This window comes from Peromyscus eremicus, chromosome 14 (assembly GCF_949786415.1).
Source record: "Peromyscus eremicus chromosome 14, PerEre_H2_v1, whole genome shotgun sequence".
NCBI classification, from domain to species: domain Eukaryota; kingdom Metazoa; phylum Chordata; class Mammalia; order Rodentia; family Cricetidae; genus Peromyscus; species Peromyscus eremicus.
The window spans coordinates 60,674,674-60,701,248 of record NC_081430.1 but is presented as its reverse complement, the minus strand read 5'-3'; the positions used below and the strand labels follow the sequence as shown (position 1 = coordinate 60,701,248).

Here is a 26,575-nt window from a genome sequence, read left to right as displayed (position 1 = left end):
TCCCACGCGGTTCGGGCCAGGCCTGTGCGGCGCCGGCGACTCGCGGCCCGGCTCCCGGCGCGGTCTCGTTCCCCGCGGCCTCCCTGGCCGCTCCTCACATCCTGGCACCGCCATGGCGCTCAACAATTTTCTCTTCGCGCAGTGCGTCTGCTACTTCCTGGCCTTTCTGTTCAGCTTCGTGGTGGTTGTGCCGCTGTCCGAGAACGGCCACGACTTTCGCGGCCGCTGCCTGCTCTTTACCGAGGGTATGTGGCTGAGCGCCAACATGACGATGCAGGGGCGGGAGCGCTTCACCGTGCAGGAGTGGGGTCCGCCGGCAGCCTGCCGCTTCAGCCTGCTCGCCAGCCTCCTGTCGCTGCTGCTGGCCGCTGCGCACGCATGGCGCACGCTCTTCTTCCTCTGCAAGGGACACGAGGGGTAAGTGGAGGCCTCTCAGCAGACCAGCACAGACAGACACAGCACTCATGCGCCTCGTGGCACCCTACCAGGCCTTCCCCTCCCGGGGGACATGAGTCCCTCCACCTCTCCTGCTGCAGAGGCCTGCAAGTGTCAACACTGAGCCTCACCACTTCCAAGCAGACTGCCCTTTGTCTACACACAGGCCCAGGGGCCATGAGGCTGTCTGTCCAACCCACATGACCTTCTTCTGTTCCTAGAGCGAGCATCACTCCAGCTTCCCGGCCCTGACCCCTTGGGGTACAGATGTTGCACTGTCATGGCCACAGGCCCGGGCTCTGTGACTCAGCTAGGCCACACTCGCTGGGAACCTGGGACCACTTGCAACAGTCTGGGGCCTACATCCCTCTCCTGTGGATGGGGGAAGAGACCACACTTTGGAAAGAGGGGGTAGTCTTCTATTCCTGCCACCCTATCTTGGGAAAAGATAACAGAGGATGTCTGGAGAGTTCCTTAAGCTCACACCTGGTACTCTGGCCTTGGCTGAAGGCATGGACAATGTGTGTGTGTGTGTGTGTGTGTGTGTGTGTGTGTGTGTGTGTGTGTAGGGGATGTGGGTGAGGATGGTCCTACTTTATGGTCCCAGTACTTCCAGATTTTCTCCATCCTTTCCTGCTTTGTCATTCTGCTGGAGTCAGTGGAATGTGGTTCACCTGGTGTCCTCAGCCAGCAGCAACCAAGAGTCCACTCTCTGTCCCTGCCTGAGGCTTCTTGGGCCCTGGAGTAACAGTGCTCCTGCATGCAGAGGGAATCCCCAGATCCAGCCCTTCCCACCTCACGCGTGTTTTTAGTAGCTCCCCTGCACCTTGCAGGGAGGTAGGTGATGAGCATAGGTGTCTGAGGATGGATGTGAGGGTGCAGGAGGTTGGGTGAAGGGGACTCTGGCAAGTACCACAGATAAGGAACTTGAAACAGTTACGTTCTCACCATACCAGAGGCTGGGAGTCTAGTATCAAAGTGTCGTGAGAGTTGGTGTGCAGATGTCCTTCCTACACGTCTACTCCTGGTGGCCCCAGCTCCGTGTGTTCCTCAGCATGGGGCTGGATCATTCCAGTCTCTGCCTCTGTCCTTGAATAAACTCTTGCCTCTTTCTCCTGAGGCAGCTATGTCTACGGGTACCAAGGTTAGGACTTCGGTGTGGCTTTGAGGTGATAGTTCAACTCACTATGCTAAGGTCTTTTCATGGGAGTCTACTGGAAACCAGGGTCCTAGGAGCCTCCAAGTGATGTGGACCAAACTCCTGCCTGTGAGGCTGGGCTTCTGTCTAGGGTGAGCCCATGTCAGCTGGAGCACAGAGCCCTGTCCCTCTTCAGGACCCCTCCTTGGCCCTCAGTCTTTCATAGTCCAGATGAACTTGAGAGCTCTTGTCACCAAACTGGGAGTCACCCCACTGTGTGCAGATTGGAGCAGGTGGTGGCACCATGAGACAGGAGACATGGCAGTGGTTGATGGGAAAATGGGGCCATGATTTGATGGCTCAGATGCATCCTCTGGCCTTCTGGGTTTCCTTGCAAGAGAGGCAGCCTCATGGTGCGTATCTTCTAGCCAGGTGGACCCGAGGGCAGCTCTCTAGAGAGGATGCAGATGTGTGGTCTGTGTGTGGGACAGTCAGAGGCTGAGATGAGGAAGTGAAGACCCTCGGGCTTGCAGGTTGGAATCTTGGTTACACAGGGTAGACTGTTCTGTACCAATTAGGCTGCAGACCCAGGACCACCAGGTTCTTCCTTTGTCACTGTAGGTGACATCTGCCCAGTGAGTGGCCATCGCAAACCCATCTTAGAGACGCAAAAGTGAGGCCTGGAGTTTCCAGCTCTCCAGGGCTCCTTCATTATGCTTGCCTTCCTGAGGAATGCCTCAGGCTGACTGATGTACCAGCAGATGCCGTGGCCTTCAGTCACACCCTCAGCTGAGGCCTGTGGCAGGATTTAGGGGACTGTAGGTGATGTGGCACACCATAACACTTTGGAGAGAACTAGCATGGTCTTGACCCACACCAGAGGCCAGGTCTGGGCCGTTCACACTCCCTCTTGTGGAACCATTGGGGTCCCTTGTCCTCTGCTTCAGTTCTTGGTGCTCACCTGTTTTTAACCAGGCATGACCTCTGTTCAGGCTTCTATAGACTAGCATGACTATGTCTAGCCTTGTCTTCTCCCGGGACATCTGACATATACAGTCCTGCTTGGCTACCAGGCATTATTGGCAAGGGCCATGTGGCAGTCTGGCACTGTCCTTCCCTGTCCCCTGTGCAATCCAGGTGGCAGTCAACCCCTGTGCTGTCAGTGCTCACCAGAGTCCAGTCTGTGGGACTAGGGGCACACACAGCTCTGGCGAGCCGTCCCAGGCCGTGTATACCCACCACACCCAGGGCGGTGAGGTAACTGCAGCACACCGTCTTAGTCTGTCCTCAGGCCAGCACAGAGCCTGGGCTGTCGGAGTTACCGCACAGTGGAGAGGAACAGAAAAACGTCTGGACCACGAGGCTTGCCATTTTGTGGCCACACTACCAGCCCTACCTATGATTATAGACTCACGGCCTGGCCAAGAGTTGAGTCAACCCTTCAGTTCCTCAGGAGGTTGGGTCTGCAGAGGCTGGCAATGGGTAAGGTGCCCCATGGAGAGAGAGTGGTGATTTCAGCACAACTACCAGTCAGACTGTGTAATGGCAGGTCGTTGGAGGGGACTCAGGAGACTCAAGGAGGCAGGGCAGGCACTAAGCTCATGTGGTAGACAGTGGCTTATAGGGCCACTGGATATACAGCCTGTGGAGGATAGATACAAGGCTTGCCGGTCCCTGGATTTAGAGGGCTTGTTTGGTTATGTTCCAGACACTCTCTGATTTTGAAATTAGGTGCCAGCCCCAAAGGCCACTGAGGTACCTCCCAGTCAGTTCTGAGGTGGAGTTTTTGCCCTGTAGCCTCTTCAGGGACTCTCTTGGTCGGTGCTGAGCATATGGGCCAGATGCTATGGCAGAGGAACCAGCCTTTCCTTACACAGGGTATGTCTGCCGTGCTAGGCAGGCTCTGGCTGCTCACGTATAGGGGTGGAGAGAGGCAGGGTCCAGGGTAGCATTGCAGAGGGTAGTGTACCATTTCAGTGAATGATCCCTAGCACCTGTGGTTTCAGTGATGGTCCCTCGGGGAGATGGGAGGGCCCAGGTGAGCTGTGTGCCTAAGGCTCTGCTCAAGAGCACCCTTTGAGCTGGGGTTGGTAACAGTCTGTGAGTGACGGACTGGGGAGCACTGCCTTAACATAACCCGTCTGCCTGCTCACACCTGTCGCTCAGCCTTCAAATTGCTCCCAGGGCTTCCCAGGATAGCTGTCGCCATGGAGACAGCACATCCAAGGCTGGGCACACTGAGATGCAGAGAGAGGAAGATGAGTTAACCCTGTGTGCGCTGTGCCTTTCCACCCACTGTCCTGTGTGGGCCTGTCCTTGGTGTGTGTGTTCAGGGACAGGGAAGGGTGGCATTCTAAATCCAGGAAACAGGACCCGGGTATGGCTTTGGGCACATCAAGTTCTTCAAATACCAAAAGGTCCAGCATGTTACATCAAAAACCAAAAACCAAACCAAACCTAGAAGAGCTAGAGACTTCTGGCTGGTGGTGACCCCGCTTGGTGGGCTGGCAGCTGGGCTCAGAGCTCCTGTGTCTCAGATGTGCTGTGCTAGTCTCACATCAAGGACATGGGCTAGCCAGATGCTGCAAGGTGTGCATGCCCTGCACTATCTAGAAATCTCAGAACTCTGCCTTACCCGCTGAGACGGACAGGACATGATGCAGGTTGTGGTCGGTCTCACCTTACTGCCCACACCGTGGCCAGCTCAGCCCTCAGAAAGGCCAGTGGGGGGGGCAACAGTTGGGAAGCAGCAATGTCAGGCACTGAGGACACTAATGATGAACAGGGACCGTGGGAAGACTGCAGGAGGCTGCAGGGGGAGGGACAGATGTTCCCTAAGAGGGATGCTGTCCAAAGTCCTCAGTTCTCAGCTGTCCCATGAGATGGATTTCTGTGCATGGACAGGCTTGTGTCCTTGCTTCTGCCCATGGGAGCTTGGCTCTGGCTGCCTTTGATCACCTTATTTTCCTTGGTGGGGGCAGCACAGCCACAGTGGGCCCTGGGGGAACACCTACTATCTTCTGCTCAGGCTACTGGAAGGGAGAGTTCCGTGGCTGAGGTGTCCTTTTCTCTTTGTGGGTGGGCATGGAAGTACCCCAGCTTCAGTCTCTAGGTATCTAGTTCCCCACTCTGTACACCCTAAGTTCCTGGCAATAATATCAACTTTGTGCCTGGGTACAGCTGCAGATGAGCTCATTGAGGGTCTGGGAGGGCAATGGGTCCTTCTCAGCCCAGTCTAGTCCAGGTCTGTCCTGGGACAGGATGGGGTGGCCAGTGAGCACTTCAGAGTGTATGGGCTGCTTGCTCACAATCCTTCACCTGCATGAGCTCCCCCAGTTTCCACAGTGATCCACAGGAGGGGGATCGTAGTACCCAACTCAGGGGGAGAAAGCAAGGCTCAGAGGAACAGGTTTATTTCATTTTACAGCTTTTAGTTCACCCATCATGAAGGCAAATAGGAACATGGAGGCAGAAACTGAAACAAAGGCAGAATGGAAGAACACTACTTATTGGCCTGGTACCCATGGCTTGCTCCATCTGATTTTTATACAACCCAGGACCATCTCCCCAGAGGTGGCATCATCCAGAGTAGGCTGAGATTCCTCTATCAATCATTAATCAAGAAATGCCGCACAGATTTGCCCACAGGCCAATTTGGTGGAGCCGTTTTCTCAACTGAGGTGCCCTCTTCCCAGATGACCCTAGCTTGGGTCAAGTTAACTAAAAACAAAATAACAACAACAACAACCCCTCCCCCCACAAAACTAGGCATCACAGGACCACAGTGACCTTGTCACTACTCCTGGTCAGGGGGACCTAGGGATCCTGGAGAAAGGGTCAGCCTTTTTTTTTTTTTTTCAGGGACACGCTAGCCTGAAGCTTCCCCTAGAAACTATCCCCCTTCCATTCTCCCCTGGAGCAAAGTGTATTGAGTCTTTGCTCTGATCCGTGCTGGGAGAGGAAGGCACCAAGTCCCTGCTCTGGTCCACACGAGAGCAGTGGACGTCAGGTCCTGCTGTGGTTCCTGGGTCAGACTTTGGGGAAGGATAGGGGGCAGCTAAAAGGAACACCAGTGTAGGTGTGGGGTGGGCAGGGCCAAGAACTGCCATGTGTGCCAGGAGGATCCATGGACAGGCACAGCGAATGAGCCCGGGGTAGGAGGCAGTGCACGTAGCTGCTCACAGGCAGTGGGGGTGCCACACAGGTCTTTGCCCACTGACACTTGATCTTCAGGGCCCTGGGTTGCGTAGCGACAGCAGGGATTCACTCCTTGCCTGCCCTTGATGCTGTGACTACCCTATAGTCATGTCTGGGGTTTGTTGCTGTCAGCCCAATAGTCACCAAGACTGGGTGTCCTTCACAGGAAGCCCCGTGTGATCCCGGGAGACATCAGGTGGGTCCACCTGCTGACAGCTGGGTGTCACCGGTGGTGAGTTGGTGACGTGACCTGAGTTACTCTTAGCTTATTAATCTTGAGTAGTCAGGGTTACACTGTTCCTATGCCTTGGCCCTCCACGTCCAGCACAGGGTTGGCATATGGTGAAGGAGGCTTGTGGAACGATGCATCAGTGAACAAGCCCGTCAGCAGCTCACATGGATGTCAGGCCAGAGCAGCTGCTCCTTACCATCTCATCTGCTGGTTTCCCACTGTGAGGCCACTTTGTCACTTAGTTTAGAATCTAAGCACAGCTGGCCTGCACCTAGTATCACGCCTACCACAGGCTGGAGGCATTGCAGTAAAGGGCAGGGTCCTGTACTGGCTGCTCTGCTCTGTGCTGTGGACCTTCCACAGTTTGGGTGACTCTGGAGAGTATGGTGGGGTGATACCTCCCACATGCCCTCTTTCTCTGGGTTAACAAGTGACTTGGAGTCAGGCTACTGCTGGCCCCCAGGCAGCAGAGGGGAAGGGAGGAGGGGTCTTCTCATCTTCTTGTACCCTTCTCTGCTTAGGCTTAGGGGCCTGGTGCTCATGCCTTGGGGTTTGGGGTTTCAAGCTATGTATTTGAGGGGACACAAACCCACAGCTGTGAGTGACTGTGTGAGTGGGTAGCCTTAGAAGGGGGTCTTGTGTTTTCAGTGTGTGTGCTGGCTCCTAGGCTTTGGGACTCATGATCTTGGGTTGTTGGCGTGGCCCTGATTTCCCAGGACAGCAGTGGTGTCGAGGCCCCGACTCTGGGTCTGTCAGAGAACAAGATGAGCCGCTTAGCATCGGGACATTTGCTGGGAAGTCGGTGGAGGAGAGGAGCAGGCCCTTGGAGCCCCACTGCCTCCCATCAGGGCCCCAGGTGCTCGCTAGCAGACCTGGGAATGTGTCCCCTTCCTGTGTCAAGGGGAGCTTCTGGGGTGGGACCCTGAGTGGCTTGCTTAGCACCCCTCTCTTGGTCTCACTGCAGCTCCTTCTTCTACGCCTTCCTGAACCTCCTGGTCAGTGCCTTTGTGGTCTTCCTGGTCTTCATTGCCAGCACCATCGTGAGTGTGGGCTTCACCATGTGGTGTGACACCATCACAGAGAAGGGCACCATTCACCGCAGGTATGCCTGGGCCCTGCTTTCTCAGCCACCTCCCTAGAAGACCTACCCCTTACCAGGATCCCAAGATGCTTTTCTCCCTGAATCCCATTCTGAGCCTGAGGCTTTGCCCACCTGTGACCCCCACCTGTTGCTCTGTCCCTAAGACCCGCCCGCTCAGCATCAAGCTCCTCTTTCTCTGGCCTGGTAGCCTACAGCATCACACATGGAAGGTCCCTGTGGGCCAGGAGGCATCATGCAGGACTTTGTAGTTGACATGGCCTGCTTCAGCTCCTGTTGCCGCTGTGTGGCAGTGGCAGTCTGTGGTTGGTGAGAAGAGGCTGCCCTCATGGTGCCCCATGACACTTGTGCAGGACCACTGTGCAGTGTGGCTCAGGGACATCACTTCCATCTTAGACTGGGGAACTGAGGGACTAGGCAGAGCAGCAGTGACCCCCGAGTGCCAGGCAGACAGTGACAAGGAAAGCTGAGGCTGCCTCCTGTGTTCAGGGCCAGTTGGAAAGATTTGCAGCTCCCCTTCCTGGAAGCCGTTGTTCCACCCAGTGAGGGGTCAAAGCTGACTCTCAGTGGAGTTTCTAAAGACATCTGTTTCTAGTCCCCTTTGGGGACTGCTCCCTCTGTCTTAGGGTCACTATTGCTGTGGTGAAACAAAGCAACTTGGGGAGGAAAGGGTTTATTCAGTTTACATTTCCACATCACAGTTCATCATCCAAGGAAGTCAGGACAGGAACTCAAACAAAGCAGGGACCTAAAGGCAGGAGCTGTTGCAGAGACCGTGGAGGGATGCTGCTTACTGGCTTGCTTTATTATAGAACCCAGGACCACCAGCCCAGGGATGGCACCACCCACAATGGGCTGGGCCCTCCTCCATCAATCACTAATTAAGAAAATGTCTTATAGGCCTGCCTGCAGCCTGATCTTATGGAAACATTTTCTCAATTGAGGTTCCCTCCTCTCAGATGACTAGCTTGTGTCAAGTTGACATGGTACACCCCTCACTGTTTGGGGGAAGTATTCTCTGCTCCCCAGCTAGCTGCTTGCTGCCTTTTGGCTCAGGGGCTTACAAGTCACCAGCCACTTGGCATCATGCTATTTTAGCTGCGAGAAGTTCCAGGACGTGGACTTGGAGCTCAACGTGGACAACTCTGCCTTCTACCATCAGTTTGCTATTGCCCAGGTAGGTGGTGTTCTAGGCAGGAAGAGAAGTGGCCATGTTGGGGATGGGGGTGGGGACCACAACAGAGAGAACCGACTCCTGATCCCAGGCAAGGAAATCCCAGATTCAGCTATGGTGGGGCCATTAGGGGAGGTGCAGGCTGGGGGAGCAGCAGGAGATCCCCCCCACTTCAGGGTGGGCTGGGAGAGCTGGATCTCTGAGCAGGGGTTGTAGGGGGTGGGCAAGAGAAGGCATGCGCAGACACGCAGAGTGAGCTCAGGAGCCAGAGGGTGGGAAGTGCTGAGTGGGTGGGAGGAAAGAGGGGGGCATGGGAGGGCAGGAGGTGCAGGAAATGGGGCATAGGGTCTGGGGTTGCCAGCAGGACAGGGTTTGGATTCTGGTGTGGCTCCAAGTGTTCAGAGAATGCTGGAGGGTCCCTGAGCCCCCTGGTGCTGTGTCTGAGGGTGAAATGAGAGACCTGCCCTAGGAAGATCTTGATCCCATCCTGTCCTCCCTTTCATGTGACTTTTAGACTATGGGGACACATTGGTCGTTGAGGGCCCTGGGGAAAGCTTTAGGATTTCCCTCTCCCCTGATTTCTACATTTGTGCCCCAGACAGGTAGTGCAGGCTAGGGGCACCTAGGTGGGGCTGAGCATGGACACCTGTCCTCTCCCACGCTGCATGGCGCTTTCCCCCTCCGTGGCTTCCTTCCATGCCCCAGTCTGGCTTCCGGAGGCTCTGCTTTGTCAAAGGCTGGACTGAGATGATTCTTGCCACTGATAAAAGCCTGTGGAAGTCCCAAAGTTCTTTGCTGAGATGAGCTGAAACGGTCAGAGAGACCTTCACGCAACTTTAGCTTAAGATGTTTTAGAACTAATTTGGACCAATTAGACAGAGGCATGCACAGTGTGAGGACAAACACGCTCAGATGAGAATCAGTTTGATGCAGTGCAGACCTGGAGTTGATTTCATTGTTTCTCCTTCAGCTGTTTGGAAACAGCTGATAAAGGTCAATTTATTCCCCTGACTGGAGGGGCTCCCTGATCTATAGGCACTCCATAGAGCCCAGTGGGTCGGGGTGGGAAGAGAGCATTGCCCGGGTCCCGCTTCTCCTCAGGGAACCTCATCAGTGCAGGTGAGAATGGCTGAGCACCACCAGCCTCTGCGCAAACCTGGGTTCTTGTGGGCAATGGACCTAACAGCCACTGCAGAGAGTAAGCCAAAGGAGGGTGTGCATGGGCTCGTACGTGCATGACCCCCTCTGGCCTTAGTGTGCCCTTCCCTTCCCTGCAGAGCTAGAGCTAGGAGGTGGGTACAGAGCACACTGGACAATGAGCCACCCACCACCACCACCACCACCACCACCACCACTGATGCTGCTCTATCTTCTCTGCAGTTTGGCCTGTGGGCCTCGTGGCTGGCCTGGCTGGCGATCACCACCCTGGCGTTCCTGAAGGTTTACCACAACTACCGCCAGGAAGACCTGTTGGACAGCCTGGTTCACGAGAAGGAGCTGCTGCTGGCCAGGCCAGCATCCCGCACCTCCTTCCAGGGGGAGAAGAGTGCTGTCATCTAGGCTGTGCGAGGGTGGCCCCCTTTCCCGAGGCCTGCCCCGAGGGGTGGCTGGGGCCCCACCCAGGCTGGCCAACGCAGTCCGCATGTGTCTCTTGGCTCTGCCCTCCATGAGCAGAGCGCTCGTGTTCCCGTGGAGAGCCCGACAGTGGTGGCACAGAGACCAGAGACTTGGGGATGGGGTGTCTTCTGGCTTCCTGTCCCGGCCTGGTTAGTGTGATCCATGCTCTGCCTCTGAGTGACCATTGGCCCATCCATGTGTGTAGATGGGAGTGTGACTGCAGAGCAGAGGTGATGATGCTGGGTTGGTGGCCTCGGCACTGCCACAGGCTCCGGCACACCCGAGTCCCTGCCCCTTCTGGAGGGGCTCTCTTTCCATCCCATAGCATCTTCAGCTAAGGCTCCTTAGAAGGTAATGTCACCCCTCCCCCAAAGCAGCAGGTGGAGGATCCTGGTAAGAACGTGGGACCCTGGGCTGGGCTCTGTCTCCTGCTCTGTGAGGATATCTGGGGCTGCTTGGCTGTGGCAGGAGAGCCCCACCCTCCGCCCTTTGAGGCTTTCTAGGTGGCATGGTTCTCTGTGTTCCAGGGGTGGGGCCCCCATGGTGGAAGAGGCCCAGCCCATCTGGATCTCAGTGAGTGCACTCAGTGTTCCTGGCCCTAGTCTGAAGTTGTGCTCCAACACTGTTCCTCCATTCCCAGGCAAGGCGATCCTGACCTGAGTCAGCTCACTGTCCACCATCGGTGGCTGGTGTGTTCCCACGTGGAAGGTGCTGGCTCCATAAAGATGTGGCCTCGGCTCCCTGTGAGGGCCTGAGGGGGATCACTTGGGCCCTAAGAACTGAAGCCAGCTAGCAAGGATGGTCAGGATGCTGTGTAAGGGGGTGCCTATCTAGGGAGGTCAGGGCCAGGCAGACTGACATTCCAGCCTTCTCTGGGGGCTTTGGCTTGTGGCCTGGCTGAGGTCTCCAGCCTTACCTGGTCTCCCCTCCAGACCCTCACACCAGCCCTAATCTGTGGGACACGGAACTCTGTCTAGCCCTGAGTCCCCTCTTTTGTCTCCCTAGGATTGGCTCCTTCCTCATCTTCTGCCCCACATCCCTACTAAGGCTGTAGCCACTTAGGACCCGGAGGAACAGGAGGCAGGCTGGGGCCCCTGGGACCTAGGGTCTGCCTCAGGTGTGGGCCTGACCTTGGCAGCTGTCTCTTGGGGATTGGGACCTGGCCAAGTCTGGAGAGGCCTTCATTCACCTAAAGATGCCTAGACTTTGCCAGATGTCAATGTCCCAGGGACTCCTGGGGAAGGGCCTCAGGCCTAGGAGCTCTGGCAGGACCTGTTGGCTGTAGCCATGGGCAGGGGTGTCTGTCCAGGAGAGGCCTCTCTGGATATATGGCAAAGAGGCAGGCAGAGGATGCAGCGTGGTCCCCAGGATGCCCCTGTTCCTCTCCAGCTTGTTTCAGGGCAACCCTTGTTTCTATCTTCCTGGTAAAGCTGATAGTGGTGAGTCTAAGCCTCCACGTGTCTGATTCTCAAGTCAAAATATCAAAATAAAGATGAAACATCCAAGATGCTGTGTGGATGAGCTGTTTGTGGCTTTGCCAACCAGCCAGTCCAGTCCGGGCCTCACTTCCCACCCCCTGACTCTCAGGCTTTAGCTGTTTGTTTATAATTTAAACGGTCTTGTCCTGTTTGGTTCCAGGTGCTCACGGGGCGGTCCTTCATGCCTGGGCGTTTAAGGAGTTTGACTCTTGTAGCCCCTCCTCCATTCCTACACCATCCCTCAGACATGAGTTTGGGGTTTGGTGACATCTCTTAGGCACATGTATCTCTGTGTATGTCTTTGAACATTTATTCTGGAACAAAATAGGAGTGGGGATGTAACACGGTGGCAGACCGTTTGCCTAGTGGTGCTGGGTTTGCACTGTGAAAGGAAACAAAGCAAACCGAAAACCCAGTTTAGCTAGGGCAGGGTTCTGTGGCCCCTACAGAGCTGGGCATGGTTTTTCTGTGGTGGGAAGCCCTGGTTCTCTGTTGTAAAACATGGGGTGACCAATCCCCTTCCTAGAGGGTATTCACTCTCAGAAGCAGGGACGGAAGGGTGACCTCAAGGTCTTCCATCTCATCTCTTAGTGTCTGTTTCCATCGCTGGAATAACAGGCCAGTAATGAGCCTGCCTTTTACCAGAGTGGGATGAGATGAGCGGGTCCTGGGGCAGCTGGGCTGGTGCAGGCAACAGTAGCCATGGTGATGGCTGATCCTGGTGAGTGGCTTCCCAGGCTGGTCCTCTCTAGACCACTCCTGGAAGCAGGGTTTCTCTCCACTGGCCCCCTCCCTGACTGTGCCCTCAAACTTTATAGCTGGAGACCACTGTGTGGAGTACCTGAAGGCCAGAGAGGGGCAGATGGCATCCCAGTGAGCTAGAAATCTGTGCACATCTTTCTGGGGAGGATGTGGTCCTGGAGGCATGGTGGGTTCCCCAAATTCTCATGAATGACAGCTGCAAAGGACCTGTGGGTTGTAGGTGTGGGTGGAGGGTATGCTCTGGTGTCTAGATGAGCATGCTTGGCCCTGAAGGGATTCCACAACAACTGTGTTACATCCCTCATTTCTGTAATAATCCTGAGGTGAAGAGGGTGTGGGTGTTTTAATATGGAATCTGTTCCTGCCCACATAAGTAGGGAGACACCTTAAGAGGACAACCACAAGCCTCCCTCTGGCTCCCAAACCCTGATCAGAAGTTTATTCCAGGGTGGTGCAGGGTCCCCCTGGTGGATCCTCCTGGTGTCTGACTGAGCCTCCTCTCTGTGTTCAGGGCTCCCCCTCCAGGCAGGTCTAGGGGGTCCTGAAGTTCAGTAAGATGTGCTTGTTTCCCTTGACCTTGCAATATGCACGACAGAACTATGTCTCCATGGGTTCAGGAGACAAGGCAGGCCTGATGGCCTTGGACTCGTCTGTGGCCCTGGGAAGTGGGACTGTTCTGAGATCTGCTGCCTGCAGAGTTGAACTCTGCCCTCACACCACAGATCTTGGTGTGAAGTGGTGGAGTCAGACCCAGCCTCAGATACCCACAGGGCTCCCGTGAACTGCAGAGGTTGGCCCCTGAGATCGTCTCCTGATGTATGACAGAAGCCCAGGCTAGCCTTCAAAGCAGCAGGAGTTTGGGGTTCGTCTTCCCAAACTGCCCCTCAGATGCAGGTGACCCTTACCCTCAAAGTTGTATGGCATGCGTGACAGCATCCAGACGTGACAGCATCCAGATGTGACAGCATCCAGGCGTGACAGCATCCAGGCCAGGGATCCCAAGACAAAGGACTGGCCGGAGCACAGGAGTTTCCAACCACGATGGCTGAGTTCTTTCTCTGGTACAACCGTAAAGCCCCAAGGTCCCAGCCTGTGCTGACTGGAGTAGGGGGTACTTGTAGCGTCAAGCCAGAGGCACCCCCTTTCCCACTTAATCCACTACAGCAGCCTTTGGAGCTCCTGGGTTTGTCAAGCACTGGCTAGCGGAGCTCTGTCTTGGGGCTAGTCTTAGTGCCTGGGCTACACCACCATGGCCCCCAAACCACCCTACCCGCCGCCCCCCCAACATCACCCTCCGGCGATGGTCAGAGGTGTAATTGCCGTTCAGCCACGTGTCAGAGCCGCAGGAGGCAGTGCCAACAGGCAAGGACTACATGCCACAGGCGCAAGACGAGGAGGAGGAGCCAGCCCCAGAGGTCCTCCAGGGCTACTGTGACACGATGGGCCTGGCCACAGTACAGGCCTAACACCACTCCAAGCAGAACACACAGAGTCAGCCACAGGAATAGGGAGCCACTGCAGGACGCTGGCTGCAGTAGAGAGCCACCGCGGGAAGCTGGTCGGCTGGGCACTGTAGGAGGGCTGTAGGTCAGTCCAGGCAGCTCCCCAGTGAGGCCCTGCAAGGCTCTCTCTCTCTCTGCTGGTGGGGCTGGTATGGAGGGAGACTTATGTCGCCCAGCTGTTGACCTGTGCTTGGCCATCAGGATGATGGTCAGGTAGGGTCCTGGTGTGAGTCTCATGGAATCTGTGGGGCATGGGCTCTTGTCCTTGCCTGCCTAAGGAAAACTGCACCCATTTAGGGATGCTGCTGCTCACTGACATGTCAGGGATCTGGGGAGTGGCCCTGTGGGGATGGGGTCACTTCTAGGGCGATCAGGGGAGACAGAGTCAGCATCTAGAGTGACTCGGGATGTGGGGACAGGGGTGTGGTTGAGGCTGTGTCTGGTTCTGCCCTGTGGAGGTGGAGGCCCAGGACCTGCTGGCAGATGGGGCCTCCTTCTCAGAACTCACCCTTGACGGCAGCTGTGGTGTCCTTGCGGGCAATGTCTGGGAAGGAGACCATGATGGTTTAGTTAGGAAAATGTCCTCAAGCTCTCCCACCCCACCATACAAAGGTACCGAGACAAGCCTCACTGGCCTGGCCTGTGAGATGAAATATCTAGAACCCAACCTAGAGAGAGGAGGTGATGGTCACAACGGCATTCTCCCCTGCTGGCTGCTGTCCCACTGACCATGGCTGAGCCTCATGACCCCATATTACAGGTTTACTGGGGCTCTGTCTGGGAGGACAGAATAAGGACCGGCTTTTCTTGATGGTCCCAGACCACGCCAGAGTTGCAAGAGCACCTGCCCACCCCACCCCACCCCACCCAGACCCTCGCACCAAAGCCCCTGGAGGCCCCTCTTACAGTGGACAGCCACCTCCAAGGGCTCTCGGAACCGCACGTGCCTTGAAGTTCTCTGTGGCTCAGCCCCATAGCACCCACATTCCTGCCGTCTGGGTCTCAGGATAGAGGGAGGGCACTTCCTGTCACCACCCTAGGGTGGGGATGGAGAACAAATGGTTGTGAGCCCTTTCCGTTCAAGCCTGGCACCCTGGGCTGTGGTGTGTGCTGATTCTTCTGTGCTTAATGGAGAGGACCTACTGTGGAGGACCAGAGAAGGACAAGGAGACCTCAGGACCAGCTATCCACCTTGCCCAGCTCCTCCAGTGTTGCTTCATGGAATGAAGCCTCAACAGTCATGAGTGGGTGAGCTCAGTGCCTGGAAGGCCCATGCTTCTTCCCAGGCTGTGCCCCCTGCCAATCCCAGGGGTTCTGAGGGAAATTCTTCACACCCGGAGGAATGGCAGCAGTAGACAAGGGTGCCAAGGATAACCCCACCAACTGAGGACGGCCTGTACAAAATCACACGATCCCTGGGAACACTGTCAGAGGCGGAGAGACTCAGGCACCGAGAGCCCAGTGGCCAGGGAGCGTGACTGGCAAGGGTTGGGTGCAGAGCCTGACAACTTCCCTGAACCATGTGCTTGGCTTGAGACACCCTGGGCTTCTGACACAGTTCCCTGGATAGGCGTTGCCAGAAAACTCAGACCTGGCTTTGCAGCCTCAGAGGTTGCTGGGCCCTCTTCTCTGAGAGAAAGTGTACCAGGCAATTGTTCAGACCCCTGTAGGGATTGTTAGGGGGAACCTGAGACATGGGGGAGGGTCCTTGGTTTAGAGGGCCAAGTCTGTACACTCCGTAGAGTGGGGCCCCAGCCAAGGTTGATTGATAGCTGTGGTCAGCTGGCAGGCTAAGGTCTGTCCTGTATGAATCTCCCCTGCCTTCCCTTAGGATGCACTTCAGGGTGTCTGGCAGGTGGAGGAAGGCAGCACTCGCATGCTGCACACCCAGAGGCTACCTTCCTGGCCTGCTCCAGTCACCCTGTGAACCTCAGCGGCTTCATCCATGACACGGGACAGCAGGCTGTTTGTGGGACAGCGCAGGGAAGCCAGGGCTGTTTCTAAGTTGTCCGTGGCAGGATACTGGACTCTGCACAGCTTGATGAGAAGCCCTGGGGGGCTGCCCTGCTCCACCCACAGCTGCCCGTGCTAAGGTTGGCCTGGCGTATCTCTGCCTCTTCCTTGGCCTGGCAGCAAGCGTCCCCGGTCTGGGCCCCTCCCGCTTGGAACCCCCTCTTGGGAGCCTCTTCCCTCTCTTGTTTACTCCTGGACGGGGCTGTGTCTCCACCCCTTCTCTTGCTCAGACATCCTTCACTAGCCAGCTCTGTAGGCAGCCATGGCTCTCTCCCCCTCCCCATCATCTCCACCCACCATCCTTCCCTGTCCCTCCAGCTTCTTCACTGATTGTCATACCTCCCTGTCCGTGCATGCTGATCCCATGCTGTGACCCCTGGACAGGCGCAGAGCAGAGCCCCCCCCCCCCAGACCTGTGTGATCCTCTTTGTGCCCTTGGCTGTGCTACACCACACCCGGTGTTTTGGCTAAACCAAACCTTTCACGATGGAGCCGTTTCCCTGTCTCCCACCAAGCTCCTGGTCATATGGCTTCCAGAGTTCCAGGGACAGAGGATCTCTTGAGAGCAAGGACAGGGACCCTGTCTGCCCTCCCGGCCCCTGCCTCTCTCCCAACTCACAGCAGCAGCCCGTATCTCTAGAGCTAGTGTTTCAGGCGGCATCGTGGCTTTACCCTCTCAGTCCGGGGAGGTTGTGAGCCCCACGTGGCCCCCTCATTCTCTCTGGTTGGTTGGCGTGTCCGCGGGTGGGAATCAGGGCGCAAGACTTGAGCTGCAGACCTCATTTACTGGAACATGGCCCTATGATAAGACAGACGTTATTTATTGCACAAGCCATGCTTATAGAGATAGAGATAAAGGGATGAGACAATTCCTCCTTGGAAACCAGGCTGTCTTCCTCAGCCCCCACCGTTCTCACAGACCCGCAAACACCAGCTTCCTTTGCAGGGATCGCAGTGCAGATAAATCCTGTGCCCCGCCAGCTGCAAAGCCTTACTGTCAGCAATTTCCTCTGCGAGCATAGTCTTCATAATTATCACCTTTGATGGCTGTGTAATATTCCTTTGGGTGCTGATGCCCTGAGATTTACAGCTGCCCACCCACCCACTGTCACGGGCTGCTCAGGAAGATGGTAGTTTATTGCAGGAGTTTGTAGTGCTCTGAGATCACGGATAAGGCTACATACAGTAAACGCTTCTGGCTTCTGTCAATTCGCTAAGCCCCCATCGCAGACACTGGGAGTGGATGACAATAGGGGCTTCTCATTGTCAGGGATCCCTCAGCAAGGAAAGGCTTTTCTGGAAGGTGTGCTGCCTCTTTGTGTTGGGAGGGATGGGGTACAATCCGGCCCAGCCCGTTTGTCTCTGTCCTTCTCTTTGTCTCCATATCTCTGCTCCTATTTGTCTCTGACTGTCTCTGCATGTGGGTTATTCTCAGCCTGTCTCCCTGCCAGTCTCCCTGTCTGCTGCTCTTTCTCTGATTCCATCTTTCTCCTGTCACATCTCACGTTTGGGTGTAGGGGTGTCCCTCTGCCTGTGGAGCCGGGCCCCTTGTCACACACACACACACACACACACACACACACACACACACACACACCCCACTCCCTACAACAGCCCACTGTGTGATTATTTTCCATAGCTTCAGCCATGCCTTCTGAGTCCTCTGGTCCTGTTTGGGTGCAGACCCTGATTGGAGCCTCGGGGTGGGGGATGGTTGGGGGAGCTAAGAGACTGCCATCCTCCTTCTCGGTAGGTAGAGACACTGAGGTCAGAGAGAAAGGACGTGTTCCTGGGCTACTGGCAGGGTGGTTCTCCTTCCTTTCCCCAGCTGGAAGGGACAGTGTGAGGCAACTTTCTTTCTCCATCCCACCTAGATTCTCCCGATCTCTGCCCTGGAGATGGGGGCAGATGCCTGTTTTCATGAGCTGTGGCTCTGGCTTTCATAGACTCCAGGGGCCTTGCCCTTGAGGACTGAGAGTCGATAAGAGTTAGGAGCTTGCCCTGACTCCAAGGAGGACCCCCTCAAGGTCTCCCCAGGAATGGCTGCTTTGAAGGTTGACCCAGGGGCCTCCATACAGTCTTCCATAGGAGATAATGGAGCAGCCGAGTCTTTATGCTCAGCGGGCGTAAGTACGGCAGGTGGCTGAAGCCCTGTTAATGTCTACCTGGATGTGTTTGCATGGCTCAATTACTTCAGAAGGGAGCACATTCTCCTATCACAGCATCAGATTTTATTGCAATAGGGTAGAGAAGGGGCTGGCCACAGGGAGCAGAGAAAAGAGGGAGGGGAAGGGAGGGGAGAGGAAGGGAGGGGAGGGGAGGGGAGGGGAGGGGAGGGGAGGGGAGTTCCTTAGGCTCCAGGCTCACTTTCAGGGAAGGGGCCCCTACTGTACCTTTCTGCCAGCACTCACTTTTTGGTCCTCTGCGGCCAGGTTCTGCTAGGGGATTGTGAGACAATATGTGTCAGTGTTTTTTAAAGGTTTACTTCACTTACTTTATGTGTGTGAGTGTTTTGCCTGTGTGTATGTATGTGTACCATGTATGTGCAGGTTGCCCACTGAAATCAGAGGAGGGTGTCAGATCCTAAGGATGGTGGTAAACCACCACATGGGTGCTGGGAACTGAATCCCTGCCCCCTGCAAGAGCAACAGATGCTCTTAACTACTGAGCCATCTCTCTAGACACACGTGTGTGTTTGTATACACATAACAGCATGTATGTTTGTGGGTGTGCATGTGCGTACATGGGGTTGTATGACATGAGTAGACACTTGTTTGTGTGAGCATGTGAATATTGACCTGTGGAGAATCCGTGTGTACACGTAAAAATGTAACTGTGTGGCTATTGTGTGCTAGCATGTGAGAATATGCATATGCATGTGATTTGTGTATACACAGGTATGTTTGCACATGCATGAATGTTCCTGAACCACATATGTGTGCATGTGTGTATGTGTGAGTGTGTTAGTATGTGGTGTGTGTGTGTGTGTTAGTATGTGGTGTGTGTTTGTGTATGAGTATGTGTTGTGTGTGCTGTATGAGTGTGTGTGTATGTGAATGTGTATAGGGTTTGTGTGTGTGGTGTGTTTCTGAGTGTGTGTGAGAGTGTATGTGTGGTATTGTGTGAGTGTGTGTGTGATGTATATGTGAGTGTGTGTGTGGTATGTGTGAATGTGTGTGGTGTGTGTGTGTGTGAGTGTGAGTGTTTGGTATATGTATGAGTATGGTGTGTGAATGTGTGAGTGTGGTGTGGTGTGTATGTGTGTGTGTGTGTGTGTGTGTGTATTTGGCTTGGATCCTTATCTCTGTGACCTCAATCAAATAGAGAGCTCTCAGGCTTTCACACTCCCATCAAGAGTCCAGAGGGGAGCATCTCTGGCTCACGTAGTGGACATAGTGGACACAGGCAAGCCTGCTGGTATCCCCTCCCGCTGGCCCCAGAGCAGAGGCCTTGGCCCCAGCAGGGACAGGCCGTAGCTCGTAACTTGAGTGCATTTGCTCAGAGGCTGGCTCGTGACAGATGGGTGATAAAGGGTGGAAAATAGTACCAGGAGCCTGGGGCCCGTGGAGTGCCATGGCTGTACCATGCTGGTTGGGGAGGGTTCGTATCTGGAGCTCTGTCCTTCGCTCAGGGAAACAACCCAGCAGCTGTCCCCTTAGAGTCAAGGCCCAGTTCCTCCAGTCCAGGGACAAGCATGGGAGCATGGTGCCCCTAAGAGTGGGGAATTCTGACCCAGGTAAAGAATGCCACCAGACAGGCTCAGAGCCAAGCTTGGACACTGCACCCTCGAGTCCAGGCAGGTGAACATGGTGTTTGCAGACAGCTGGAGCACAGTCACAGAGAGATGGGCTGCGTCCCAAAGTCAGCCCTGGTGGCCTGAACCAGAGGCTCTGGAGCTCCTGGTTCTTTACTAGCCCCAAATCTAGACAGTCTTCCAGGCTCTATCCAAAGGCCCCTCCTCCCTCTCCTTATCCTGGAGATTTGGGGAGTCAGCAGTGGCCCCACGCCCCATCCCTCTCTCCAGCCTGGGTATCTGTGCTTTGCGCCTGTCATCCCTTCACACACCTCCTCGGTCTGTGATGTGTTTTGGAGTCTCTGGAGGTGGGCAGTGTGCCGAGTGCAAGAGCTGGCACATGGGCAATTTCAGTGCCCTACCAGCCCTGCCATCCCCCCACAGGAAGGTCCTTCCTCACATCTGACCAGTGGCTGGCACTACGCTTGGCAGCCATGGCTGCCCTCTGCCCACCCTCACACTTTTGCTATGCTCGAGACCTGAAGAAGGGACAGGGTGTCCCCACCTCTGAGCAGAGCTTGATTTCCTGCTGTCTTGCTGCAAAATCACCTCTCTGGAGATTCCCCAGAGGGACTGGAGGTGGCCTGGCCTGCTGGGAAGCCCGAGCCTCTGGGGGGCTTTCCTTGCATGCACACAGACACAGGGGCTGTGTGCACTAATACACACACACACGCACACCCCCCCCACACACCACACACACCCCCACACACACACCGCGCACCACACACACTCTCACACTCACGCACACCAAGGCCTGCCCCACTTGGGTTCCTATGGCACTGTATTTGTCTTGTGTGTGGTGGCTCACCTGCCTTGTCCTGCGATCTGCTGCCGATCAGAGCCCACAGGAGGCAGGAACTGGAGCTGTTGCTCACAGAGCAGCTGAGAAGTTTCCATTACAGAGACATGGGGGCAGTGGCCTCAGCAGTCTTGAGGGCTGGCGGCCTGCTGGCCTCTAGTCAGCGGATCTCTAGCAGGGTTGTTATACTCAGGGCCTAGTGGCTCCCAAAAGAGTTGAATGCCATCCCAGGCACCTCAGCAGCTTGCCCACAGGTCTATGAAGGGGCACGGACAAGGCAGGGGTTGCTGTCTGCTGTTCCTCTTCCCAGCTAGAAAGGAAACAGGAAGCTGTGGACACCCCTGCCCCTTCACCTCCCTTTTGCAGGGCAGGAGGCAGAGTGCAGGCCAGGCAGGCGATGGGGTCCCTGGAAGGGCTGGTGTTACTAATCTGGTGCTCCAGCCAGGAATAGTCTGGAAGCTCTCCAGATACCAAACATTCCTAACTTAAGTGAAAGAGAGAGTTCTAAGGAAGGCTCCCAGCTAGGCTGGTCTCTGCTGGCTTTGCTCACGCACCCTTGGCCCGGAACCAAGGAGTAGGAGCAGGCACTGGACTCATGTCCCCCGAGGCCTTGTTCACGTGAGCTGTGGGGTCTGCACGGCTCAGTAGCATTTGGCTCATGAGGTTACCGAAGCACAGGTGATGGTGGTGTGTTGACGAGGTTAGGGGGAGCCTCAGAGTGAAGCAGGGTTGGTCTAGGCCCTGAGAGCCTCTGGTAGACAGTGTGGGACTCTCCCCTAAGCAGGGCCTAAACTGAGATGAGCCCTGGGGGCTGCGAGCCATGTGCCAGCTGCCTGGGTACCGGGCAAGTGAGAGACAGGCTCTGCAGCAGTGCCCAACAGAAGAGGTCATTGTTCTAAAGAGATGTGCCCATGCAGGGAGGCCTGACTGGCATGCTGACTCAGCCCCTGATGCCCTGGGAGCAGGCCCTGGTTCTGTGCGCTGTCTGATGCAGCACTTACTATCCTGTGTGGCTAGAGGACAGTGCTCCAGCATTTAGGTTTAAACAGGTCACCTCCCTACTCCTCCCAAAGATGGCCTGGCCTTGGTCAGGGGATGGGCTTGGGGCTACTGTGGCCCTAGGGCCAGGTGTAGCCGCCCAGAGCCTTGGAGCACCAAGTGCCTGGGTGTGAGGTACCTGGTGACTGAGCCTTCCCTCTGCTCCCTATGCATACAAGGACATATGACGTTCTGGGATTCCCAGCTGCTGTGTTTTGTCTGCAATGGTCCCCACTTTAGGAAGCCCCTCAGACCTTGCGGAAGGGAATGGTGGCCGCCCTGGAGTGTCCATGGTGACTTGTGTGATCTCTGCCCAGACCGCCTTTATCCCGTTGCCCACCACAGTTGGCTCCTTGCCTACATCTGTTGCTGGAAATCTTGATCCCAAGTGGGAAAGTCACACAGACCTGGTCCCCAGAGCTGGTTACTTACCTGGCTGCCTCCTGGGTCCACGAGGGCCAGAAATGACCATGCTCTGCAGGACGACTGTGGGGCGCAGTCCAGTAAGGACCTGGTGGGTTTCAGTCAGTAGTACTCCCTGTCCCCTCAAGAGGGAGGCCCTGGACAGTACCTGTAGGTCACATTGGTCTCCACAGAATTCCTTCTGATGGGGCTGCTTAACTGTATGCAGGGTGCAGTTATTGCGGGTCTGTGTTGCCTATCTGGGCCCTCATGCTGAACCGCAGAGCCATCCAGATAGCAAGGGCTGAGCTATGACTGCCTCCCCCTTTGACAGAAATTGCGACAACCCCGCAGAGCGGCCACTGGCTCCAGATCTGGGAGGTGCCATTTCCCAGGGCCCCAGTGGACAGCAGTCCAGGCCAGTAGACAAGGCCAGGGGTCAGCACCACTTGTCCTGCCCATCTTGGCCCCATTTGTTCCCATCAGGTCAATTCCAGGACTGTGAATCTCTTGAAAAACCTATATTGTGGAGTTAAGGGTAGTGTGGATGTGTGAGGGTGACATGGGGGCTGTGGAAATGTGGGGTGACTGTAGAATCCAGCCCCTGATAGGCTTTTACAGCAGAGCTTTGAGGTGGAGATGGGTCCTAGCCTGTCCCAGGCCTCCTGCTTCGTAAGGTGTCCTGCCCTGGGAGTACAGGGCCCAAGTTACAGATGGCAGGCATGTTGGCTAAACCCCAGTGGTATCCTGAGATGAAGGGCTAGCATTAGGCCAGAGAGGGGCATCTGGGGTGAGGGACTGCTTTTCCTAGGGTCTATCCTGGCCTGGCATAAAGGGCTCTCTGCTGCATCTGCCCTGGCTCACAGATGTTGAGCTTATCCCTCATTTGTGCATGAGAGACGTGGCTGTAAGGGATAAAACAATCTGCCCAAAACCACATAGCCAGGAGATGGTGGGCTGGCTCCGATGTGGTGGCCCCTGCTGAAGCCCCTATCAGCTCATGAATGGCTCTTAGATGGAATGAGAGGGAGGCCCTGGGACCAGAGTCTTTGAGTGTGCAGGCCTCTGCTGGGTTGAGGACTATCTGAGGTGTCTCCACCTTGTGTGGTTGCCTGTCAACCATGGCCTCTCTTCTGAAGGTGGGAATGACCAGACTCATGCACCGGACTGTCTCCCTGTGTTCACAGGCAGTGAACACTGAGAAGGATCCGGTGCTGCCTTCCTGGGAGGGCTTTGAAAGTCTCCAGCAGGAGGTGACCCATGAGACCAAGGTCGTGGGGGCTTTATAGTTTCAGCTCCTCTGGCCACACAGTAAGGCCTGTGACTACCACGGTGACCTTTGTTTTATCAGCCCTTGGCGGTGTTCCGGTCCTGCGCACTGCTGTGCCATGCTGGCCCAGCTGCCAAGGCTTTCTTGTGCAGATGGAAGGCAAAGGTCCCTTCCAGGAAGGCAGGGCAGGCGGAAAGAGCACAGGCCTTGGATAGCCACATGCTGGTTCCTGGGATGGGCAGCAGGTAGTGGTGATGGCAGTGTGGGACTCAAGGTGACAGGAGTTAGCCCATAGGTCTGGGGCAGGGTTGGGGGTGGGGCACAGGACCCTATCTGCTACAGCAGCGGAAGGGTCTCCCAGGTAGGAAATTTCCCACTGCCTCAGTCTAGTGGGTAGAGCTGGAGCCTGGAAGCCATTGCTGGTGCTAAGACACAGCCTGGGGATGCTGTCAGTGAAGTCAGGCTTCTATAGCTCCATAGCTTTGGGATTTGGTTCGGAGGTGCTCTCTGTTCCACTAGACTGCTGGGGTGAGGGGTTGTGACTCTGGACTACAGGGCCACTGGTGTCCCAGGACTTTCTGTTTGTAAGGGCAATGTTGTCTGTTACTTAATCACCCTCAGGGCTTCTGAAAGACTCTGAGGTGGCGTTTGTGCGCAAATGGTCTGTGGATAGGTGTGAGCATCAGGAAGCAGGACAGAGAGGCAAAGGATTGGGAGTGGCCCTCTTCAGGGAGGTGGGTGAGAAGGGATATTGACTGATTAGGTTTGATGGATCCCTCACTGGATACAGGGAAGAGCTTGGGTAGGAAGAGGTCAGGGCAGAGTTGACTCATGGGCTGGCTTGTTCCTATAGGGAAATGTGGGTGGGGGCACATGAGGAAGCAGGAGGGCTCCTGCTGAAGGCAGATGGTCCAAGGGGCTGACTGAGGATGAGACAGGGTGATGGTGCCTGCAGGACTTCTGGGTCAGACATTTATTGGCTAGGTATGTGAGCAGGCATGCCACGGTGTTCCTATTGCAACTAGAACAAATGCCGCTGATGAATTAGCCCTTCTTCCTTACTTCAGAGTTGAGCTGTGGGCTGAGAGCAAGATGCAGCAGGACCAGTACCTTCAAGGCTCTGGGGAAGGTCCCTCTATGTCCTTTCCCAGCTTGTAGAGATCCCTGCAGACCTGCTTGTGTCTTTCTCCCCAGCTTGGAAGCCAGGAATAGAAGAGGTCATCTGAACCACTTCATCCTTCTCATGGGTAAGGACCCACTGAAGCCTCTCCCCCAACATTCACGCCAGTCTCTTGATCTTAAAAACCCCAAGTCTCCAACAAGGCCAGTCCTGTCTGTAACCTTTGTTTTCTATCATCCAATAACCACATGTTCTGTACCTGTCTGGAGAATGAGCTGTTATAGCCATGAGTGAATGACTTCATTAAACATGTAGTAGGCAAAAGGCAAGTAACAGCAGGCGGCAGACAGAAGCAGCCAATAGGCAGCAAAGAATGGTCAAATCAGGACTTTACTGATTTGATTGAGAGAGTGAATGAAGATAAAAATCATTAAATCAGAGCTTACAACAGCCAGCGGAAGTTGACTGGAGAAACTGAGGCAGTTACCTGCTCTTTCCCACTGCAGGTGTTTCTGTACACTGTAATAAACAATGGTAGCCTCCTTGAAATATTTCACCTTCTAGCTGTTTGCTGTTTTTCCTCACTCATTCCCGATCCAGAGTCCAGGCTGACCCAGAACAGGGGGCTTTGGAAGAGACAAGAGAGAGACTACTCGCTCCCAGGTCCTCGTTAAACAAACTTAAACTGCACCTGGCAATACTAATACACTGTATGTTACACTGAGAATGTCTGGGCTCTGGGGAGTGAGGATGGAGATGTCTTTGGGACATTATTCCACTTTCTACAGGTTATACATGACGTTTCCACAGGCGCGAGATGAGTGAGTTTGGGATGTCCTAGGGATTAGAAAATGAGATCTGGGTAGAGACGGATGGAGGGTTGGGAGGCCGTGTACATGTATTGGGATTTTCATGGTATCCAAATGGAGGTGAGTTTGGGGTTACTCTGTGTGACAAGCTGAACAGTGGTACCCCAAAAAGATCTATGTGAGGTTTCTGGAGTCTATGAATGCAGCTCATCTGGGAGAGTTTTTGCAAGTATGCTGAGATAAGGACCTTGAGATGGGAAGGGGACATGGGACTGTGTATCCTGTGGACACTGAAGGTCATCACATAAGTCCTAAGAGGCAGGGGTCAGGGGTCAGATGCAGAAGAGGAGATGGGTGCAGACTGATGGCAGAGTCACAGGCCATGAATGTCAGTGGCCACCAGAAACCAAAGATGCAGGAAGGTCTTCCCATCGCTGGAAGCCCCTGAGCTACCATGGCCTGCCAACACCCTGGGTTTGGACATTCCCTTAGGTCTGAGGCTACATTGCTTGTTCTGTTGCATTGATGGAACCTGGATGCTCAGAGATAGAGGCACATGGAGATCCCGTGGGGTCCTGGGTGCTGTCGTATGAGGGGGTCAGGCTGGTGAGAAGAAACCAGAGATAGAGTTGACTACTGCATGTGGTATGCTGGGGCTCCAAGGCCAGACGGAGACTGGACGTGGCTGAGTGGGTAACAGGGGGGCTTGGCGCGGACTCGTCGGTAGATGGTGGGTGTGAGGTATGAGGGTAGGGACCACAGTGGAGAGAAGAAAAGATGACAAGGTGGGGTGAGAACAGGCTGTGGAATGCTAGGGCTGACACAGAACTCCAGTGAATATGGTAGTAGCCTGGGCTGGGTTCACAGGCCCAGGGGTCTTGTGGGGGCAGACTGGGGTAATTTTTCTAGACAACTGTCTGAGGGAAGAACTTCCAACAGTGAGACAGTGAGTCCTCCATCACTGGAGGTAAGCAAAGGTGCTTCTTGCCTCTTGCACTTCTCAAGGGTCTCACAGGCCTTTGGGACAGCATATTGTAGGGAGAGTGAGCAGTGGCAGAGAAAGCGTGTGCCACGTGGCATTCTGATGTCATGTGGGAGTGATGCTTCTCTGTCTTGCCAGAGTCACAGCCTTGCTATGGGGTTGACACATGCTAGTCTCTGGCTGAAGCAGGGACCTCTGACAGATAAACCTGGCCACCCTTCACGAGCCTAGACCCTCAGTAAGATGAGGATGCTGGGCAGTGTCCCTGGCCCCCAACAGGATGGGCTCCTGGGTGTCAGAGGCTGGTCCCCTTCAGTGGGACACTCGGAATGACCAGCCACAATGCCACCCGCAGCCGGGTAATGGGAACCTCTGGGCCCAATTGTACACTAACAAAAGCACCCTGGTTCCATTTTCCTAAATTATTCATGACCTCCAAGAGGCCGTAAAAGTCCTCAGCTCTCTCCAGGAACCATAATTACAATGATAAATTTTATTTATAAAGTCAGTCCGTCCCCACAAGCCTGCCGCCTGGGGTGCTGTACATAAGCCGTAACGGAGACAGGGACTGCCCAAAGCCGCTGTGACAGCTGTTTCTCCAGCAGAGACTTGGGGGCTGGCTGGAGTGGGCCCAGGGATGTTGGAGGGGCAGAGGCCTCAGTCTGCCACCTCCAGCCTGCTGAGGGTATAAGGCTCAGGAAGGGCAGTCTCAGGG

The 26,575-nt window shown here is 55.3% G+C and overlaps 2 protein-coding genes and 1 long non-coding RNA gene across 3 annotated transcripts; 2 read left to right on the top strand and 1 right to left on the bottom strand.

Annotated features, from left to right (window-relative positions):
* The first annotated feature begins 21 nt into the window (after positions 1-21).
* On the top strand, positions 22-11,239 carry Tmem179 (transmembrane protein 179). Its single transcript, XM_059279376.1, has 4 exons — positions 22-417; positions 6,967-7,104; positions 8,200-8,278; positions 9,656-11,239. The coding sequence occupies exons 1-4, from the start codon at positions 113-115 to the stop codon at positions 9,833-9,835; spliced, it is 702 nt and encodes a 233-aa protein (XP_059135359.1). The 5' UTR covers positions 22-112; the 3' UTR covers positions 9,836-11,239.
* Positions 11,240-13,414: 2,175 nt separating this feature from the next.
* On the bottom strand, positions 13,415-21,061 carry C14H14orf180 (chromosome 14 C14orf180 homolog). Its single transcript, XM_059279724.1, has 6 exons — positions 20,249-21,061; positions 18,041-18,085; positions 16,320-16,446; positions 14,541-14,670; positions 14,143-14,178; positions 13,415-13,702 (listed from the first exon to the last, which is right to left on the bottom strand). Exons 3-6 carry the CDS (start codon positions 16,428-16,430, stop codon positions 13,467-13,469), a joined length of 513 nt encoding a protein of 170 aa, XP_059135707.1. The 5' UTR covers positions 16,431-16,446; positions 18,041-18,085; positions 20,249-21,061; the 3' UTR covers positions 13,415-13,466.
* Positions 21,062-22,973: 1,912 nt separating this feature from the next.
* LOC131924155 (uncharacterized) lies at positions 22,974-24,618 on the top strand. The gene is made up of 2 exons (XR_009382802.1): positions 22,974-23,194; positions 24,101-24,618. It is a non-coding gene; the product is annotated as an uncharacterized LOC131924155 (long non-coding RNA).
* The last annotated feature ends 1,957 nt before the right edge of the window (positions 24,619-26,575 follow it).